Below are 22387 nucleotides of genomic sequence, written 5' to 3'. Positions count from 1 at the left end.
AACACCCCATACACCTGCACACTGTTGCCATGGGTCAAGGGAACACCTGCACACTGTTGCCATGGGTCCAGCGAACACCTACACGCTGTTGCCATGGATTCAGTGAACACCTGCACACTGTTGCCATGGGTCAGCGGAACACCTGCACACTGTTGCCATGGGTCAAGGGAACACCTGTATACACTGTTCCCGTGGGTCCGATGAACACTTGCACACTGTTGCCATTAAACCAATGCCACTAGTGGATCCAGATGGGGCGAGGGGGACAGTGAGTGCTCATCAACTTTTCTGTTCAGACATTTTATGTGTCGACCAGGGATTTACCTGGGTCTATTTTAAAGTCCAGGACACCCTCGCGTACAAGTGTGGAGGTCCAAGGTATGAAAATGAAATGTATGTCCCATGCTCTGAAGCATATACTACCGATAAGAAATAAGGGTTAATTCTTATTTGAATGTCTTGTTTTGTTTTGTTTGTTGCTGAAAGCTGCACTCAACAATGATCCAGCTTTATGACGGCGGTCTGTAAATAACCGAGTCTGAACCAGACAATATAGTGATAAACATCATGAGCATCAGTCCTCGGATTTGGGATCGATGACATGCATCAACTAAGTCAATGAGCCTGACCACCCGATTATGTTTATCGTCTTTTATGGGAAGCATGGGTTGCTGAAGACCTATTATCACCAGGATCTTCACGGGTGTTATTTGAATGTAGCTATCGTTGATTACATTCACACTACCATGGCGTCACGATAGAGCAGGGACGTCAATATCCCAAATAGCCTGAATGTTCGGCAAATAAAAAAGTGTAATTTCTCCACTCTGGGATAAATACGTCAAATAGGTGGGGCTGCATCGAGACCTTGGCTTGGCAGGCCTAAAAAACGACACCTATGTAAGATCGTCTCATTACGCCAATTGCACATCGCAATAGGTTCAAAGCCGTTAAAAAAAGCTCTGAGCATCCTGGGTGTGACCTAAAACAGCTTCACGTGGACGGCAAAAGTTTGGGGTGAGCTAAGCAACATCAGGCACAGGATGTGCGCTAATGGCATTACATCATGTTTACAGATGAATCAAAGATTTTGCCTCCGATTCACAGATGGCAGAAAACATTTTACATAAAGTTGTTTGGGGTCTGTGGGTTTTGTGGCAAAATAAAAAAATACTGTTAAACTGCATGATGTTTATTTGTGGTTTAACGCCGCACTCAGCAATATTCCAGCTTTTTGACGGCGGTCTGTAAATCATACAATCTGGACCATACAATCCAGTTATTGACATCTTGAGAATCGGTCCATGCAATTGGGACTGATGTCATGCATCAACCAAGTCAGCGAGCCTGACCACCCGATCCTGTTAGTCGTCTCTTGTGACAAGCATAGTCGCCTTTTACGGCAAGCATGGGTTGCTGAAGACCTATTCTAACCAGGATATTCACGGGTCTTAAACTACATGATGTTAAATTAGTAACAGTAACATGTTCATAGTTCTGTCAGTTTGTTTCTTTCTTTCTTGTTGTTTAAAGCTGCACTCAAAAATCTTCCTCGACGAGAGACCACATTTGATTGATTATCAAAAACGTTATCTCTTACAGTTTGATGTTTTTAGTTTTATCATTTTATTTTTCTAATTTACCAAGCGATCGGCCAAACAAACATGACACTAGTTTCATATTATGTTTTTTTGCTCTGAAAATTTAAAACAATGTTCATAATCTTCACACCTTCGGAATCTTAATAAAAAATAACTTGCCAAAAATGGACACCGGATTTTGTACAATACCATTCTCGATTATTCATATTTTTGTACCTCCATTCTAAAGAACATATCCCCTGGACACTTTTGCTATGATAGATTTGACAGTATTTGAAGGGCATAGGGGTAAAAATAGGCACCATAACGATCTTAGTGCTACGACTATTGTAAGCCTGTGTTAAAGTATAATAATAATAATAATAATAATAATAATAATAATAACTACAGATTTATATAGCGCTGGTATCCAGTTCGAAGAACTGCTCAAAAGCGCTTCATTTGAGTCTACAAAAAAAAGAGACATTACACGGCTAGGAAAACACAAAGCCTCAATACTCCAAGAAAGATTTGGTGAAAAGATAGGTTTTGAGTCTTGATCGGAACAAAGTAGGACTGTCAATGTTCCTGATATCCAATGGCAGCCTCTTCCATAGCTCAGGGGCAACTTTGGCGAAACTCCGACCTCCAAAAGTCGCCGTTCTAACACTGGGCACAGAGAGTAGGGACTGGCAGCTTGATCTGAGAGATCTCCCAGGCACGTACTCTTCAAGAAGCTGGCTGATATAAGTTGGTTTTTGATTTTGTCTCGCATTGAACACAATCAGCATCACTTTATACTGGATTCTCTCTTTGATTTTGAGCCAGTGGAGGTTCCGTAGAATCGGTGTGATATGGTCAAACTTCTTGGATTTAGTAACAATCCTGGCAGCACAGTTTTAAACTCTTTGAAGTTTAGTCAAAAGGTTATGAGGAAGGCCGATGAGTAGTCCATTACAGAAATCTAGATGTGATGAAACACATGCGTGAACTAGAGAAGCAGCTGTTTTTGCATTTATACACTGGCGAATCTGTCCAATATTCCTGATGTTCAGATATGCTCGCTTGCAGATGTTATCCACGTGAGAAGCCATAGATAGTGACCCCCAAGTATGGCAGTTACGATCATCATAGCCTAAGATCCCTTTGTGCAAGTGGGCCCTGGTCTAATTACACTCATGAGTGAAAGAAATCATTACCCAGATTAGTGATACACGAGATGGCCACAGTGACCTCACTTCCAAGGCAAAGCTGTGGTGGCGAATAGGTCCAGGAAAAAAACATAATAATTGGAGATATAATACACTGGACAATCAGATGTCAGCTTTCTGCAATAATTAGGCTTTATTTGTTTCTGACCTGTTGCGCGCTGCTGCCATGGTGCTCAGAAATGACAGGCTGCATAAAATATCCATGACAACACAATGCCATGGCCTTTATTATTTACATTAGGAACTTGCCATTTTAGTTATTTTTTAGAGATACAGAATCAGATATACTGGTCTGAATGTTTTACTAACTCATACCAAGAATATTGAAGCCTTGATGCTGACTGGCTGACGTTTACCTGAACTGGACTCCTTTTAAGGTGTCATCAGATCTTCATGCAGAGAGGAATTATATTGGAGAAAAAGATCAGATTTTAATCAGATTAATTGAAGATGCTCTTGAACTGGTTGCCACTGCCAGATGATAGTGCATCATCTGGACCAATTTTGTCCCAACTTGGCTCTCTGGGACAAAATATGATAGTACAGAACTAAGAGGAGTTACCATGTATGAAGGATTTCTTTTATTTGCTTTGATTAATCTATACAAATAAACAAGGTCACATGACTGAATTCTAATAGTTGAATTCCATGGAGGTATTATGACATTTGCAGCTCAAAGATAATTCTATCATCTCACGTATAGACTTCACATAATATATCATTACACTTGAGTGAGTGAGTGAGTTTGGTTTTACGCCGCTTTTAGCAATATTCCAGCAACATCACGGCGGGGAAAACCAGAAATGGGCTTCACACATTGTACCCATGTCGGGAATCGAACCCGGGTCTTTGGCGTGACGAGCAAACGCTTTAACCACTAGGCTACCCGACCGCCCCCCATTACACTTGAAATATATCCGATTAATAATTATTTCTGAAAGTTGTCCACATTTTTGAAATAATGCAGAATCAATGAGCCTAAATAGTAAAGATTTTCTTTACACTCCAGCTCAGAAAATATATATTTAAGTGTGCTTACCAAACAATTTGTTTCCTGCCACTGACGAAACAGTCAGTTGGCCATCAAACAAGAAGTGTTCTCAACCTGAAGTCTACAAGAGTTGCTCCCCTTTATACACACCAACACATTTCAAAACTCCTCATACAATCTTCACTCCCAGTACAGATGGAGTGAGTGAGTGAGTGAGTGAGTGAGTGAGTTGGGTTTAACGCCGCTTTTAACATTATTCCAGTTATATCACAGCCTGTCAGCTTAATGTGGGAGTGAAGCCCGAAGTGATGCAGGTCTCAGACATTTACCACTTCGGTGAAACCCACGAGCATGGGTATGGTGCTGACAAACCTATAAACATAATAGGGGCGAACCGGGATTCGAACCCACAATCATAGGTTTCTGGCGTGCCCCAGGGACGCTACTCTGCACAGCAGATGGCGGCGCCTTAGACAACTGGGCCACCCGTGCCCCCTGTTATTATAAGATTATCTGACAGAGTGCTGCTGCACAAAACAACCTTAGCACTACCACTGTTGACCCGTGAAGATTCCGGGGTAGAAGAGGCCTTCAGCAACCCATGCTTGCCGTTAAAGGCGACTTTGCTTGTCGTAAAAGGCGACTAACGGGATCGGGTGGTCAGGGTCGCTGGCTTGGTTGATGCATGTCATCGTATCCCAATTGCGTGGATCGATGCTCATGATGTCAATCACTGGATTGTCTGGTCCAGACTCGATTTTTTACAGACCGCTGTCATATAACTGGAATATTGCTGTGTGCGGCGTTAAACAACAACCAAACCAAACTACTACTGTCATAAGTAGGTATGGGAGTTACGATCACCTTAGCGCTAAGATCACACTTGTAAAAATTGGTGAGGATCTCTGCCTAATGCTAATAATCAATAAGATTGTTTACCGAGAGCTGTATTGTATGCCATTGCAAAAATGTTGTCCACACTCACACTGCAGTTACCACGGTTACACCAATAATGAACATAAATATATTTTGTTTGGACTCTGTAAACGAAACACTGTCTACTTAATTTACCTCCCATAAGTGTTGGAATGTATTAGGGCTGGGAAGAGTCCAAATTTACAACCCGGGTACCCACCCCACTATTACCCGACCCTACCCTGATACCCACTGTACGTCTCAAGAGATACAAAATGTCTGCTTGGGAATTCTTTTACCACAGCGCTTGCAAAAAGTATTTAGATGCATGTATTAAACGATCTGGTCATGCATACACTGAAGCTGTCTTATTTTATATCTTTTTTCAACCATATGAAAAGTTAGAAGGAATGGGTGCATAGTCAGAAAAAAATGTGAACATTAGTGACTTGTAGAGTAACCATAGAGTTCTAGATGTTTTTTGTCATTAAACAATATGTCACGTGACTAACCATGGGTTTGGGTAGTCCTGTGGGTACCTGGGTCCTACTCAGTACCCACCCGACCTGGGTACCCGTCCCAGGCCTAGAATGTATTCATATCCACAACAAGATTGAGATTGTGAGAATCAGGACTTCTGTTTAGGTCTTCTGTGAACATTGGATACCAGCCTACATAAGTTAGGAATCACTTTAATCATCATATAATACATTGCACACAGTCAGGATGCACAGCAGGTTTCTGTTCATCATCCTTTCATCTTCCGGAGGAGAGTTTCATTCTTGCGACATTCCTGGAAAACAATGGACATGTTAAGACTCAATCACAAGGACACTTTTATATGGAAGTTTAGGGCTGACTATTTTATATACAGAGGTATTGGATTTTTGCAACAGACAGATTATTGTTTCTGTAACTGCTTCAAGACTTTTACTCTCATGGGATCTGAATAAGTTGGGAAACACATTTCTTAAGTACTATCATCTTCCTGAGGCAAGAGCGTGCACGAGTCTTTTCATCAAAGTCTTGTTTCCACCCTTGCCACATCAAGACCACTTTCCTGTGCTAAATATGATTGGAATATCGCACATATCGATAGTCCAATCAGAGAACAGTTCACAACATCAACATCCACGACTGGTACACCTTCGAATGAAAGTGATTCAGGGCTGCCTGTCTTTGTTGACACGTCTTTTTCATCGAAAAAAGATCGCCTATGTTTTTGTGTCAGGGAAGAAATGGTGAATTATTTTTGATTATCTGTTCGACTAGGTCGTCGCCTACGGTAGTCGCCTTCTTTGTGATGCTATACGAGATAAGAACAGCGATCTGATTGGATAGTGTGGCACAACTCGTGATCTATGCAAGGTGGCGCCAGGGTCGAGCCATAAAAGTGGCCTTGGTGTGGCAAGGGTAGAAACTAGGCTTTGATATAGGCTTGATACACGCTTGCCTTCGGAAGATGAAGTACTATCAGCATGTCTATCAATCTTAAGTTATGTGTAAAGCATGAATCAACATTTTTTCCCCAGTATTTTCTGGAAGAAACAATTTGTTTGTTTGAATGTATGTTGCTTAACACGGCACTCAGCAATATTCCAGCTATATGATGGCAGTCTGCAAATATTCAGATCTGGACAGACAGTCCAGTGACATCCTGACCCTACCAATCTTCCCGAGGCAAGTGAGTTAACTGACTACTAAAGTCCAGTTTCCACCCTTGCCGAACTAGGCTGGTATTATGGAGTTACATTTTGGCTGGACTAACGAGTCTATGCATAGTCCAATCAAAATCGAGCACTGAAATCGAAATACGGTTCGTAAAGTGTCATGCAGATTTCGGTCGACTGCAGGATTTGCAAAGCATGTTCACCGCTAACTCGTCAACAGATATTTTCTAAATCTTTTCATGCTTTTAATCAAGGTGCTCACATGATTTGATGCACTTCGCGAGGAAGACTCGTTTTATCACAATATAGATCTTGATTATCAATCAGATCATCTTGACTGGGCGCCACCGTTTTGTATGAAGCAAATGCAAGTGATACGAGAGGTTGAATCTGATTGGTCAATAGGAGAAGCACGGAGAGGACGTAACCCAGAAATTCCAGCCTAGTTCGGCAAGGGTGGAAACTGGACTTTTGTAGTCATTTAACTCTCTTGCCTCGGGAAGATGGACCCTCCCCAGCCAGCATCCCCCCACGGCCTACCTCTTTGAAGTCCTTCACGGTCTTGAAGTACAGCCTCTGCTGCTCCACCAGGTTCAGGTAGTCGTCGTTCAGACGGTCCCGCTTCATCTTCTCCTCCTGCTTCTTTTTCTCCACCTGAAGCAACCAACATTCTGCCATGAATTTGGAAATTACTGTAAACAGCTTTATTTCTGCGCCGTTAAAATATTGCGAATACCACACCAAGGACAATACTGCGACGAGATATTTTTGCGAGTTGCCGTGTTGAGATGACCCCTCGATTACCAAACAATAGACAGCTTCTCTCCGAAGCTAGTTAATCTGAGTTGGCCGGAAAGTTGACCGGGTGGGATTGCGACCAATCATCTGTTTGTTTACACTGTCATTTGTGATGTATTGTGTGACCATTCTGCATTCATTTGTGTTTTTAACTTATTGAGTAACTTGTGGTTCTGGTTGATGATTTCAACATTTGATGACGTGTTGCAATGAATAAAGTATATATGTATGTATTATTTATACTTATTTTTGCGTTTTTAATTTTTACGATTGAGTCTCGTTTGCAAAATTCGCAATAATAAAATGGTCGCAAAAAATTCCCTGTTTACAGTACTTGATTCTGATTTGTCAATCAGAGGCTATTAAATCACAACAAACCCCCTCTGATTGAAACAGCTGGTTTGACGGCCGCATCACCACGGAAGCTAATATTCATAGAATAGTACTTTTTTCAGTCATTGTCGGTAGGCATATTTAAATAATTATACCTACAATTATAGGTAACAAATTGCAAATTTACGGTAACTACAATATTCAAAGGAAGTGTGGCAATACATATTGTGCAGGAAACACGATAGAAATCAACAAAGAGAATGTAGTATAAGTTTGGGGGACAAAAGAGAGCATGGAATTTGGTGCTTTTCTATATACGACTGTGATGTCACATCTTTTGCGTCACAATGAGCGATATGACGTCATCATGGTGACATACAGTTTAGAACGAAAGCTCAACATTGAAAACACAGTATGTTTATCTCCTAAATCACACGCCATACTTCAATTATCACAGCACCATTGTGCGTGGTCTTTTACCACAGTTTCCTCATTGTTCTTTTCCCAGTTTCCAACAGCAGAATCATACTTTGTTTTCCAGTTTCCTACAGCAGATTCATAGAATAGTTTCCAGTTTCCTACAGCATAGTTTTGAGTTTCCTACAGCAGAATCATATATTGATTTCCAGTTTCCTAAAGCAGATTCATAGAAAAGTTTCCAGTTTCCTACAGCAGATTCATAGAAAAATTTCCAGTTTCCTACAGCATAGTTTCGAGTTTCCTACAGCAGAATCATACATTGGTTTCCAGTTTCCTAAAGCAGATTCATAGAAAAGTTTCCAGTTTCCTACAGCATAGTTTCGAGTTTCCTACAGCAGAATCATACATTGGTTTCCAGTTTCCTAAAGCAGATTCATAGCAAAGTTTCCAGTTTCCTTAAGCAGATTCATAGAAAAGTTTCCAGTTTCCTACAGCATAGTTTCCAGTTTCCTACAGCAGAATCATACATTGGTTTCCAGTTTCCTAAAGCAGATTCATAGAATAGTTCCAGTTTCCTACAGCAGAATCATACATTGGTTTCCAGTTTCCTACAGCAGATTCATAGAATAGTTTCGAGTTTCCTACAGCAGAATCATACATTAGTTTCCAGTTTCCTACAGCAGATTCATAGAATAGTTTCAAGTTTCCTACAGCAGAATCATACATTAGTTTCCAGTTTCCTACAGCAGATTCATAGAATAGTTTCGAGTTTCCTACAGCAGAATCATACATTAGTTTCCAGTTTCCTACAGCAGAATCATACATTGGTTTCCAGTTTCCTACAGCAGATTCATAGAATAGTTTCGAGTTTCCTACAGCAGAATCATACATTAGTTTCCAGTTTCCTACAGCAGATTTATAGAAAAGTTTCCAGTTTCCTAAAGCAGAGTAATAAGTTTAGTTTCCAGTTTCCTAAAGCAGATTCATAGAATAGTTTCCAGTTTCCTACAGCAGATTCAAACAGTGGTTTCTACTTTCCCTCAGTGGAAAATAGCCCAGAGTGGTGAGGATGGCCGTTGTGTGCACCCCACTTAATTCACACATCTTTTACAGATAAATTTCCATTTGCTAAATCCTGAACTTTAACAAGAAATCTAGAACTGACCTTTGCCCTGTTGCCCTTTACTCCTTCCACAATCTGCTCAAACTGCTTGAGGAACTGGTCCTTGTTGGTCTGAGATGCCATGGCTCTGAAATGTGCATCCAATACCGAGTGAGTGATGGAGTGAGCAAATGTGTGACTGAGGGAGCTGGGTTAAACAGCTTTGGGCAGCATTTTACCTACATCACACAGTGTCAACTATCACTGGAGGAAAGCTCATAGGGATTCAAGTTGTAGACAGTGGCCACATTATTGAAGTCCATTGGCAAGGACAAGGTGCTGGCCAAGGATGATAATCAGCGTCCCGTTCCACAAAGCGACCTATGTGCTGACTATCGTAAGCCTATGTTAAAGTTTGGGAGTTACAATCATTTTAGCATTAAGATTGCTTTGTGGAACGGAACACAGGTTCAAACCCGATGCTACAGTATAAATCACAGAGCCTTGACAACTGGGCCACCCTGCCCTTGCCCCTGCACAATCAGCCAGATCACAACCTGGTGTGGTTCATGCAAGTTCATGCATCATCATCATCATCATCCATTTATATGGTGCTGTACTCCATGCATAAGCATGCTCTAAGTGCTTAGACATTTATTACCCCGGTCAATAAATCAGTGTGCACTCAACAATCATTCTCAGCTCCCTGGGGAATATTCAACCAAAGCTGCCTGTTAGACACTGGAAGGTTAACAATCAAGTTGCCATCTCATCCTACCAGGTACCCATTCACTGCTGGGTGAACAGAGGCACTTGCTCTTGGAGACACCACATGTGTTACATGTGTCTCATTGTGGGGCAGGAATGAAGCCCTAGAAACTCTTTGGAGCCAAGCTGCTGAAACGCGGTCACCCATCCAAGGACTCTCTGCGACTGACATTGCTTAACTTGCCACCTCATACATCAGGGAAAGTAGCCCTCGTATATTGGAGTAAAAGACATGATGTTAGTGAAATTGAGGCCAACATTAGACTGTTCCACCCTTGCCGAACTAGGCTGGTATTATGGAGTTACATTTTGGCTGGACTAACGAGTCTATGCATAGTCCAATCAAAATAACTCAATGAAATTGAAATCATGTTTCTAAACTGTCATGCAGATTTCGGTCGATTGCAGGATTTGCAAAGCATGTGGACTGCCAACTCGTTATCAACAGATATTTTCTATTCTTTTCATGTTTTTAATCAAGGTATTCACATTGATGCACTTCGCAATATAAGTCACGTTTTATCACAATAAAGATCTTGATTATTGATCAGATCGTCTTGACTGGGCGCTGCCATTTTGTTTGAAGTAAATGTAAGTGATATGAGAGGTTGAATCTGATTGGTCCATAGGAGAGGCAAAGAAGGAACATAACTTCTAACAGCCACTGGTGGCGCTATGATCAGGCCCAGGAATTCCAGCCTAGTTCGGCAAGGGTGAAAACTGGACTTTTAAAATCAGTTAACTCTCTTGCCTTGGGCATCTTCCTGAGGCAAGAGAGTTAACTGAATATAAAAGTTCAGTTTCCATCCTTGCCGAACTAGGCTGGTATTATGGAGTTACATTTCGTCTGGACTAACGAGTCTATGCATAGTTCAATCAAGATCGCTCACTGAAATCAAAATCCGGTTCGTAAACTGTTGTGCAGATTTCCATCGATTGCAGGATTTGCAAAGCATGTGCACCGCCAACTCGTTGTCCGCAGACATTTTCCAAATCCTTTCATGTTTTTAATCAAGGTGCTCAGGTGATTTGATGCATTTCGCGATGTAAGACCCGTTTTATCACAATATAAATCTTGGTTATCGATCAGATCGTCCTAATTGGGCGCCACCATTTTGTGAGAAGCAACCGCAAGTGATACGAGAGGTGGAATCTGATTGGTCCATAGGACAGGCTTAGAAGGGACATAATTGGTATTAGCCACTGGTGGCGCTACGATCGAGCCAAGGAATTCCAGCCTCGTTCGGCAAGGGTGGAAACTGGACTTTTAAAGTCAGCTAACTCCCTTGCCCCTTCGGGAGGATTACTTGCACACACTGATGGCCATACTTACTGAGAAAAGTTATCATGGATGGAGTTCAGCAGGTTCAGCTGAAATCAGAACACATCTGTTAGTTCATAGCATAGCGACCATAAAATTTCCGAGTCCCGTGATGGGATTCAAACAACAGACCTTCTGATCTGAGGTCGGATGCCTTGTCCACATGACCAAAGAGGTTAACCCCATCAGCAAGCTGACAATGTAAGGATGTCATCTGTGGGATGACTCCATGCCCTGCTACATACCCCCGTCAACTGAAGGCACTTCCCAGGACGCATAGTAGGGTACTGAGACCTATTTTGCTCAAATTTAATATGAACGTGCTCAGACCCATGTTGGGCGCCAATGTTGCTGCCATAAAATTTCTGAGTCCCGTGATGGGATTCAAACCACAGACCTTCTGATCTGAGGTCGGACGCCTTGTCCACATAATTAAAGAGGTTAACCCCGTCAGCAGGATGACAAGGTAAGGATGTCATCTGTGGGATGACTCCACGCCCTGCTACAATAGCAATACAAAGTTTTTCTTCATTTGGATTGGTCTAGCGTTGAACACACGACCGTGCCCAGCTTACAGACACTGAACAGGTGAGACAGATATTGACTTGAGATATTGAAATTATTGAGTGAGTAAGTTAGGTTAAACACCACCTTAGATGACCACCTGTCAGATTAACGTGGGAGGAAAGCCTGAAGTAATGCAGGTCTGAGTTGTTACAGGTTTGTATGAGTGAGTGAGTTGGGTTCAACTCTGCTTTGACAGTATTTCAGTAATAGTGAGTGAGTGACTGAGTGAGTTGGGTTTAACACCGCTTTGAACATTGTTCCAGTTATATCACAGTCTGTCAGCTTAATGTGGGAGGAATGCCTGAAGTGATGCAGGTCTCAGACGTTTACCACTTCGGTGAAACCCACAAGCATGGGTATGGTGCTGACAAACCTAGAAACATAATCGGGGAGAACCGGGATTCGAACCCATGCCCCCTTATTCCAGTTATATCACCATCTGTCAGATCAATGTGGGAGGAAAGCCTGAAGTGACGCACATCTGAGTTGTTACAGCCTTGTATGAGTGAGTGAGATGGGTTCAACTCTGCTTTGAACAGTATTTCAGTTATATCAGTTAAAGCCTGAACTAACACATGCCCAAGCTGTTTACGACCTTAGATGAACCCATGTCTACAGTTTGGTGTTGAGAAACCAAGAGGCATTGTCAGGGCCACTCAGGGATTGGAACCCAGGATCATCAGATTCTGGAACGCCAAAGGGATGCAACTCTGCACAACCAAAATGACTGGGGCACTCACACCCATTATTAGACGTCAAACACCACCATACCTCCTTTGCCAGGTAGAGTTTGGTATCATCGAGAGTGTTGTAGAGTGTGTAGAACTGCTTCGTCTCCTTGTGTTTTGCCGCAACTGCAACAAGCAGTTTAAGTAATATAAGAAGGATACAATTTAGCTTGTTTGTTTGTTTGTGGTTTATTGCTGCACACAGCAATATTCAAGCTATATGACAGAGGTCTGGAAATAATCAAATCTGGACCAGACATTCCACTGATTGACATCATGAGCACTGATCTACACAATCGGGATCAATGACATGCATCAACCAAGTCAGCGAGCCTGACCTCCCGATCCCTTTAGTCGCCTCTTACGACAAGCATAGTCTTCTTTAACGACAAGCATGGGTTGCTGAAGACCTATTCTAACGTCCCCAAGCTCTAACCTAAACACAATATTTACCCATTAAAAAGATGAAGGGGAGTCATTTGAGAAAAGAGTTCATGTTTTCATATAAAAATTTAGATTTCAGTGAAGGGCTGGGATGGGTACCTCGGTACCCGGGTCGGGTGGGTCCTGAGTAGGACCCGGGTACCCGCAGGACTACCCGGACCCGTGGTTAATCATGTTATATATTGTTTAATGACAAAAATGATCTAAAACTCTATGGCTACACTATAAGTCACTAATGATCCAATTTCTTTCTGACAATGCCCCCATTCCTTCTGACTTTAATATGTTTGAATAAAGATAAAACTTCATGCAGTAAACTTCAGTGTATGCATAACCAGACCGTTTTACACATGTATCTTAATACATTTTGCCAGGGTTACGGTCAAACATTTCCAAATCAGACAGTTTGTACCTATCTCTAAATATCTACAACGGGTACCAGTGTAGGTCGGGTAATAGGGTGGTGGGTACCCGGGTAATAACTTTGGACTCGTCCCAGCCCTATTCCAGTGCAATATTTATTAACCTACTCTGGCTATACAGCTCCACAAATCTGCGCTGATACTGACTGAGACATTGTCAGGACCATTCAGGGATTGGAACCCAGCATCATCAGATTCTGGAACGCCAAAGGGATGCAACTCTGCACAACCAAAATGACTGGTACTGGTCACACCCTTTATTAGTACAAATGGGATATGATAACATGCATCAACCAAGCCAGCGAGCCTGACCGCCCGATTCCGTTTGTCGCCTCTTACGACAAGCATAGTCGCCTTTTACGGCAAAGCATGGGTTACTGCAATTCTATTCTATTGACGTCCCCAGCTCTAACCTTAACACAATACTTACCCATCAAAAAGGTGAGGGGAGTCATCTGAGTCAAAGGGTTCATGTGTACATATAAATTCAAAATTAAGATTCCAGTGCAATATTTATTAACCTACTCTGACTATACAGCTCCACAAATCTGCGCTGATACTGACTGAGCTCTGCCCGTGTTGGAACCTCATCTATCTTCCGCTGCAGACCTGCGATCTCGCGATTCTTCCTGGCCTGTTGGGACATACATGGAGAATCTCAGTCGAACGTCTTCCGAGATCAAATATATCAAGAAGTTGATAACAATTACAAACATCCATTGCATCCAAGATATATATGTTTATTTTTGCTGATTGATGGTCACTTTTGAAAAGTTGCATGCCCAGCTATGAGGCTATTCAAGGGAGATAACTGTGTTCAAGTTTTACTGGTATTCTTGTTTTAATTCAATGTAAGAGGTAAACTAACTGTCAACGTTAAAATCATTATTGATAAATAAAATGTCAATGAGTTATAGTTACTAAGTTGACAATCTGTCCGTTTATTATCATTTTCTGAGAACTAACATAAAACGGTACTTTTCTTTTGTTTATCCTTTCGTAGCTTTTGTTTGGAAGTCCAGAAAATTCTGGACTGGCAACATTTTATCTGGACTGGTACCTTCGCAAAGTTGCCAGTCCGGTTGTCTGACTGAAATTTTAGGGAGTTTTATACACTGCTTATATAGTGATATGCATTTATGTGTGTCTGTCTGTATGTGTGTGTGTCTGCTGCTCGTTTAGACTAATGCTGATTTTATAGTGCTAGCCCACTAAGATACCATGCAGCAGTTTAAAATCGACAACCGACTCGAACACAGTGTTCTGACTCCGAGCTGACCAATTCTTGGTTTATCCCTTAATAAAGTGGAGCGACAGGTAAGTTAATAACAAATACCATTTTTTACACATTTGGTATGATGCGGACGGGTAGCAAACCACTGACCTTCCACTCACCAGGCAAAGACTCTATCCGCTAGACCACTGAGGCGGTCTGGAACACTGAAATGAATATGGTTTACATACCAGCAGCAGACGTATCTTATGGAGCTTCTCCTTGTCTGCGGTGTACTGCTTGTCGATCAGCCCAGCTCGTGCCTAGGGATCACAGGAAACACAAGGGAGATAACTGTTACTTTACTGGTATTAACATTTACTTTATCACTGGAGGATCTACCAATGAATGGGTAAAATGGGTATTTCTGACCAAGCACCCTTGTTTCAAAACCCTAGATCTGCCTCTATTTGTAATGAATAGAAGGATTGTTTCAATCTTATGGTCAAATGTTGTTAAATGGGATTCTAGACATTTCTTGAGAAGTACGTTTCTATCCCAAATTTGCCATTCAGCCAGACAAAACAGATACAGCAATACTAGGGGCACGGGTGGCCCAGTCGTCTAAGGCGCCGCGATTCGCTGTGCAGAGTTGCGTCCCTTGGGCACGCCAGAAACCTATGATTGTGGGTTCGAATCCCGGTTAGCCCCGATTATGTTTCTAGGTTTGTCAGCACCATACCCGTGCTAGTGGTAAACGTCTGAGACCTGCATCACTTCGGGCTTTCCACCCACATTTAAGCTGCCACGCCATGATATGACTGGAATACTGTTAAAAACGGCGTTAAACCTTACTCACTCACTCACTACAGCGATACTAATATATTATGTGTGATCAATATTTATTAGAACAACTTCAATTAAGTTGTTTTTTACCCCCATTTTTATCACAAGGCACATTCAGTTTGTCACTGCCCAGGCATCAAATATGCAAATATGAAAACACATAAATGCTTGTCTCCTGAATAACCACAATGTTAAAGTTATCAATTAGAGGTCCTTGGAATTATTCTCAACAAGCATGAAATACTCATATACCCTGCCAATATGACATGTTCCATTTTGCACAAGGCACAAAATATTTGTTCTGTTTTCAAGGTCTGCACCAGAAACGTGCACTACCGCCATTTTCAGTCCTAGTCAAACTCATTGCTATGGAAACTCTAAATATAAATTTTCAAAAAAACCCACACTATCAAACGGCACCAGTTCACCACTTGACCTATCTATGTGCCATGTTTGGTGAAGAAATATTGTACGATTTTCAAGATCTGCTCCAGAAAGGAGCACTACTGCCATTTTCAGTCGGTGCCATGGAAACTCGAAAAATACATTGTTAAAAAAAAAAAAACTTTCAAAAGACACCAGCTCACCACAGAGGTGTAACAATATGGTGGGGTTTGCAATATGATGCGTATCACGATACAATGGATCCAATGCGATTCATATTCCAATATAGTACTTATATTTCACAAGTTGATATTCTTTCTTTTTGCAAGTGAATCACAACCCTGAATCATTTGTTCAGAGATCAAAGTACCCGTGAAGATCCGGGGTAGAATAGGTCTTCAGCAACCCATGCTGTAAAAGGCGACTATGCTTGTCGTAAAAGGTGACTAACAGGATTTGGTGGTCAGGCTCGCTGACTTGGTTGATGAATGTCATCAATTCCAATTGCGTGGATCGATGCTCATGATATCAATCACTGGATTGTTTGGTCCAGACTCGATTATTTACAGACCGCCGTCATATAGCTGGAATATTGCTGAGTGCAGCGTTAAACAACAAACAAACAAACAAACATCAGAGATGAAACATGGGATTTTGTAGGGCAGAAACATATTTGCAGAGGGCACTATGCTATTTATGTCCACCCATGAAATACTAGAGAATTGCTAGATTATTATCCGCTTTTTTTTCAAAAGTGAGGGGAGGGAGGCTTTTTATTTCATATTTTACTATTAAAGGCATCTAGTCTTATGAAGACTGGACACCAATAGATGACTGAAATAACAAAGATAATAATTAAACATTGATTTCAACAGTAGCAGTCAGACTTATCTGTTTCAAACCTTATTTCGTTTGCCCTGCCCCAACATGTACTCATGCAGACGATAGGCAGACACACACCGAGAGTTGGTTGTAGACCAGTTTACAGCATGCCGTAAACATGGAATGGCCATGTGACAGCTGATGTTGTTATAGTGTTCTAAACGTTTCACTCTGGCAAATAAAAAGATTTGTTCTTGGGTGGGGTGGGGTGGGGTGGTGGTGGTGGTGGTGGTGGTGGTGGGTAAGTCATGAATTGGGCGTGGAGGATAATCTAGCAATTAATCTATTGTGGCCTAACCAGAGGCTTCCTGTATTAGATAACCACATATCCCGAGAACACTTCTAATCAAGGATTATAAAAATGAGCAAAAACTTTGAGGTTCTGTTGAAGATTTAGCTATAATGAACCAAAAATGTTCCTTATTGACATCATGACATCTGGATGTTGACTTGAAAATGTTGGCTACCTTGTCTTCAGAGTCGTCTTCATCTATGTCTTCCTTCAGCCGACTGATGTTGTCCTTCAGTCGAGCCATCTCCTCCTGCAGGAACAAGCAACAGATAATAAATAGAGACCCTGGACTCGCCTCTTAAGTTTTATCAAGTCACTTATTGTGATTCACGTGGATGTGAAACTGAGTTATGATCCTGACCTTGCAATGGCCTTGAACTCTTGAACTTAAGGTTTATCAAGTCACTTATTGTGAACCACGTGGATGTGAAACTGAGTTATGACCGTGACCTTAGCAATGGCCTTGAACTCTTGAACTTAGGGTTTATCAAGTCACTTACTGTGAACCACATGGATGTGAAACAGAGTTATGATCCTGACCTTGCAATGGCCTTGAACTCTTGAACTTGAGGTTTATCAAGTCACTTATTGTGAACCACATGATATGAAATAGGGTTATGACGTTGACCTTGCAATGGTCCTTGAACTCCTGAACTTGTCTCTTGAGTTTTATCAATTCATTTGTTGTGAACCACATGGATAAAAAACAGAGATATAACCCTGACCTTGCAATGGGCCTTGAACTCTTGCTCCTGCTTCTTGAGGTTCTCATTCATGGCCACCAAGGACCTCAGACTGGTCAGGATTCTGTAGCGAGGACATGAAACACAATGAATAAAAACACCACACACAGCCACACAGTGTTGACTTACTTTCCCTTGCCCCTGTACTATATCAAGTTTAACTTTGGTGAGGTGATGTGAAATGGGGTTTAACATCTCGTCCTAGATTATTGCACTTATATAGCGACATGCATGTATGTGTGTGTGTTTGTGTGGCTGCTTGTACTAGTCCGGACTGATGCCGATTTAAAGTGCTAGCTCACTGAGATACCATGCCGCAGTTTAACATGAATACCCCACTCAGACACAGTATACTGACTCCGAGCCGACCAGTCCTTGTTTTAGCCCCTTAATGCCGAGCGCCAGACAGGGTTGCAACAAGTACCATCTTTTAACGTCTTTTGGTATGACGCGGCCGGTGATCGAACCCCGGACCTTCCGCTCTACCACTAGACCACGGAGGCGGTCGTTTAAAATCTTATAAAATGGACAGCAACATGTTTGTTTGTTTGTTCATTTGCTGTTTTATGCCGCACTCAGCAATATTCCAGCTATATGATGACCATCTGTAAATAATCAAGTCTGGACCAGACAATCTAGTGATTGACATCATGAGCATCGATCCACGCAATTGGAATACATTGACATGCATCAACCAAGTCAATGAGCCTGACCCCCAAATCCTGTTAGTCGCCTCTCACGACAAGCATAGTCGTCTTTTATGGCATATCTGGGTTGCTGAAGACCTATTCTACCCCGGATCTTCACAGGTTGACAGCAATATGTGGGAGATCCGTGAGAAAGGTGGTACACAGTAACTAGCTATGCTTGTCACACAAGGTGACTTGTTGATTGTTCATCATCGTTGCTCCAAATACCAACCAATGGTTTGCCTGGCCCAGATTTGATTGATTACAGGCCATCGTCATATTTATATTTATACAGTCATCCCCGCGGGTCTCGGGGTCCATGGACAACCCCATGCGTTTTTCCAATCATAGAATGTGGGTCGGATGATAATTCAACTATCGAGGACACAAATACATGTACTGTATGTGTATGCACACCTGAGGACGTATGTGCATACATGTGCATGGTTACGACAGAAAAATTGATGGTGTTTGCGAGAAAAATATAAATGTATGATTTTATCTTTGTGTTTTTTCGTACAGTAAAATCAATCGTTTGTACAACTATAGGTATCCTGTTATTGTTAACTACTTTGACTGCTGGGACCATTTGAATGCAAATATGGTAAGAGTGAGTGAGTGAGTTTGATTTTACGCCGCTTTTAGCAATTTTCCAGTAATATCAGGGCGGGGGACACCAGAAATGGGCTTCACACATTGTACCCATGTCGGGAATCGAACCCGCGTCTTCGGCGTGACGAGCGAACGCTTTAACCACTAGGGTACCCGACCGCCCCAAATATGGTAAGATATACATGTATAAAATAATGTTTACTTAGATCAACGCTAAGTTACAAATTGTCGACTGCATAGATATTGATGTTCAGCCATTTTCTTAACGAAGCCACTACACATGATATTCTCAACAAATAAGCCACTGTTTCAGACTGCAAATTATTATACTGGTATTCAATAAAATACAAATATAATATTATATTATATTTACATGATGTGGAGTACATACCCCTGATTCTCCTCTGTTTCGACCTCGGCCAGTTTCTCCATTTCAGTGTCAATAGCTTCACTCTTGTCTTGAACCTGAAGAAGGTGAATGGGTATTCAAAGGTGTGCAATGACTTCACAGGATCATAATGACCTAACAGATAGAGAATGGCTTTTGTAGGCATGGAGCTACTTTACAGGTACATAATGGCTTTTACCGGGCTATACTGACTTTACAAGTGGCCTTTACAAGCACGTAATAACCTTATATATGTGAATAACAACTTGACAGGTGTAAAAGGACCTTACTATAACAAGAGATGTCACAACTTGCAAAAACATAAGCCGCTCCATCACCGCCATTTTCTCAAAACTTAAAGTCTATTAAATTGTCCATTATGTACTTCCAGACGACCTTAATCAAGACAACTTGTTAAGATCCAACAATTACCCAAGTCTCAAGACTGTAAGATGAAAGTGCAACTGGCAGTTAATGATAAAACCATGCCTCACAATAACCTTTGATAGACACAGTACGAATAATAGATGTTGTAAGATTGGCTAAGATACAGGCACATTTTTAGTTTTATGACATATGTTGATAACTATGTTTTACAAAAAGCTGAATGATGACCTTGACCTTTGTCTTACTTTGGCTAATCTTGACAAATTCCTTTGCGAAACCGGCTTCTATCATAGAGATGATATATATACCACATTTAATGAAAATACTTTTTGAGAACATCTTGGTGATTTTTTTCTTCTATCTGATGACCTTGACATTTGACCTTTTAATGTGCCAATAGATTTCCCCAGGCCATTTGGAAGAAGTCCATCGAAATAATCTCTAATGTCAAGAATCTTTGTGTGAGAGTCATCAAACAGATTACTAGCAGTTCAAGATTCTGCTAATGACATCAAAGGTGTCTAACTTGTCAGTGTGCTGCTGCAATATTACCATGTGATGTTAAATAAAAACTGACTCACCACAGGTGCATAAAGAATGGTGAGATTACACAAGAACCCAAGGCATTCAACGACTACAGTATTCAGGAGTTGTCTCCCTTCCCACCAGCCCACAGCCAGCAGCCATTTTGGTAAACTAATCCCGATTTTCGACATTTCTCATAGCAAGCAGGCTACAAGTTGCCCATGAACCCCCACTCATCCTTTTAAATACCATCAGTGTTAAAACATTAAATCATAACAAACTAATTTCAAAATAATTTGACCTGGACTTTCTCATGTTTGTTTTATCCTCCACATTCAATCACACTTCCAAAGTGAGATGAGACGTCACTGATGGAATGTAAAGAACAGTTTTCATTTCTTACAAACATGTTACTCACCTCCTTCAGCTTCTCCTGGGTGTCCAGGTAGGTCTGATGAAGTTCTGCATGCATTGCTGTTACCTAGCAACACAAATAAACAAGATTTAATATGTTATATGGCAGGGTAATTTATTGTTCAACAATGATTGTAGCTGTATTACATCGTTTCTGTTGAGATTCAGTTGAAGTTCAGTGCATTGCATTTGGACAATGATGAGTTGTCAGGAATGTAGTACTATTTAATGTAAACAGTTGTGAGCAAGTTATTATATTAAGATGCTTATGTGATGTGTAATCTTCCAGGACAGCGTGGACTGATGTTGAGCAATATTCTGGAAGGTGTTTGGGCTATATTGTGGAGCTGGTGTGTCCCGGTCTCATCTCTCACATTACAACTGACATTACATCAAGATCAGCGGTTGTGTGAAGATCACTTTTCAACAGATCATTTTTCAACTCGCAGCCTTAGAAATAGGCACTAGTTCTATAGTCCTTGCCAATCTGCCAAATAGTAAAGGTATCATCAGGACCAGTAAAAATTCTGTTACTATCAGGTGAGGTGACATGGGGTTTAACATCGAGTCCAAGGTTATTGCACTTATATAGCGACGTGCATGCATGTGTGTGTGTGTCTGCTTGTACTAGTCCGGACTGATGCCGATTTATAGTGTTGGCACACTGAGATACCATGCAGTTTAACGTGAATACCCCACTCAGACGAAGTATACTGACTCCGAGCCAACCCGCCCTTGTTTTAGCCCCTTAATGCCAAGTGCCAGACAGGGCAACAACAAGTACCATCTTTTACTGTCTTTTGGTGTGATGCGGCCAGGGATCAAACCCTGGGCCGTCCGATCTTCAGGCGGACGCTCTACCACTAGACCACAGAGGCAGTCCTGTTACCATGAAGATGTCATCAACTCCAAACAGAACAAGGACAACTTCATGTTCAGGGAGGGAGAGACGACCACAGACTCGTGGCTTAGTCATCAAGGGAACCCAAATTCAATGATCTTGAGTTTGAATCCCAGATCAATACTAGTCCTTATAATGATAACATATAGCAAAACCTCTAAAAAGGGCAATTTTTACTGGTCCTTAGGATACCTTAACCATTGGACAGTTTGGCAAGGACTACGGGACTAGTGCCAATTTCTAACGCTGCAGATTTTCCCTGATTATTAAATCATAGTTTTTTCATCATCATATCCATTCTTGTGGGTCTCACCATAGTAGTACATGTCTGAGTGAGTGAGTGAGTGAGTGAGTGAGTGAGTTGGGTTTAACACCTCTTTTAACAGTATTCCAGTTATATCGCGGCATCTCAGCTTAATGTGGAAGGAAAGCCTGAAGTGATGTAGGTCTCAGACGTTTACCACTTCGGTGAAACCCATGAGCATGGATATGGTGCTGACAAACCTAGAAACATAATTGGGGTGAACGGGGATTCGAAACCACAATCATAGGTTTCTGGCGTGCCCAAGGGACGCAACTCTGCATAACGAATCGCAGCGCTTTAGACAATTAGGCCACCCGTGTCCCCAGTACATGTCTAAGACCTGTATCAGTTTGGTCTATCCTCCCACATCAAATATACGCGATGTAACTGAAAGACTGTTCATAGATTTGTGTTCACTACATTCCACCATCATGAATACACACGGATGCTGTGTCGTCACTACTTTTAACTGACTTACTCACTTAGTCAGACACATCATTACAAGGGCTGGGGCGGGTAATTTGGGTGCTCGAGTTG

General features: G+C 41.6%; 2 protein-coding genes across 3 annotated transcripts in view; both read right to left on the bottom strand.

The window, feature by feature from the left end:
• Nucleotides 1–2092: 2092 nt before the first annotated feature.
• Nucleotides 2093–2959, bottom strand: LOC139464721 (uncharacterized). The gene is made up of 2 exons (XM_071246236.1): nucleotides 2940–2959; nucleotides 2093–2465 (listed from the first exon to the last, which is right to left on the bottom strand). Exons 1-2 carry the CDS (start codon nucleotides 2957–2959, stop codon nucleotides 2093–2095), a joined length of 393 nt encoding a protein of 130 aa, XP_071102337.1.
• Nucleotides 2960–4976: 2017 nt separating this feature from the next.
• The window catches only part of LOC139465004 (coiled-coil domain-containing protein 93-like), a 57018-nt gene continuing 39607 nt past the window's right edge, over nucleotides 4977–22387 (bottom strand). For both annotated transcript variants that reach the window (XM_071246663.1, XM_071246664.1), the window contains 11 exons: nucleotides 20650–20712; nucleotides 19323–19396; nucleotides 17613–17694; nucleotides 17063–17137; nucleotides 14735–14806; nucleotides 13796–13904; nucleotides 12448–12530; nucleotides 11122–11159; nucleotides 9084–9168; nucleotides 6908–7021; nucleotides 4977–5490 (listed from right to left, as the gene is read on the bottom strand). In XM_071246663.1, coding sequence (XP_071102764.1) covers nucleotides 5446–5490; nucleotides 6908–7021; nucleotides 9084–9168; nucleotides 11122–11159; nucleotides 12448–12530; nucleotides 13796–13904; nucleotides 14735–14806; nucleotides 17063–17137; nucleotides 17613–17694; nucleotides 19323–19396; nucleotides 20650–20712 — 840 coding nt within the window. In that variant the 3' untranslated portion in view covers nucleotides 4977–5445. The remainder of the gene's footprint in view (nucleotides 5491–6907; nucleotides 7022–9083; nucleotides 9169–11121; nucleotides 11160–12447; nucleotides 12531–13795; nucleotides 13905–14734; nucleotides 14807–17062; nucleotides 17138–17612; nucleotides 17695–19322; nucleotides 19397–20649; nucleotides 20713–22387) is intronic.

This window comes from Haliotis cracherodii, unplaced genomic scaffold (genome assembly GCF_022045235.1).
Source record: "Haliotis cracherodii isolate W230 unplaced genomic scaffold, xgHalCrac1.p SCAF_17, whole genome shotgun sequence".
NCBI lineage: Eukaryota > Metazoa > Mollusca > Gastropoda > Lepetellida > Haliotidae > Haliotis > Haliotis cracherodii.
This window is presented reverse-complemented; position numbering and strand designations above follow the sequence as displayed.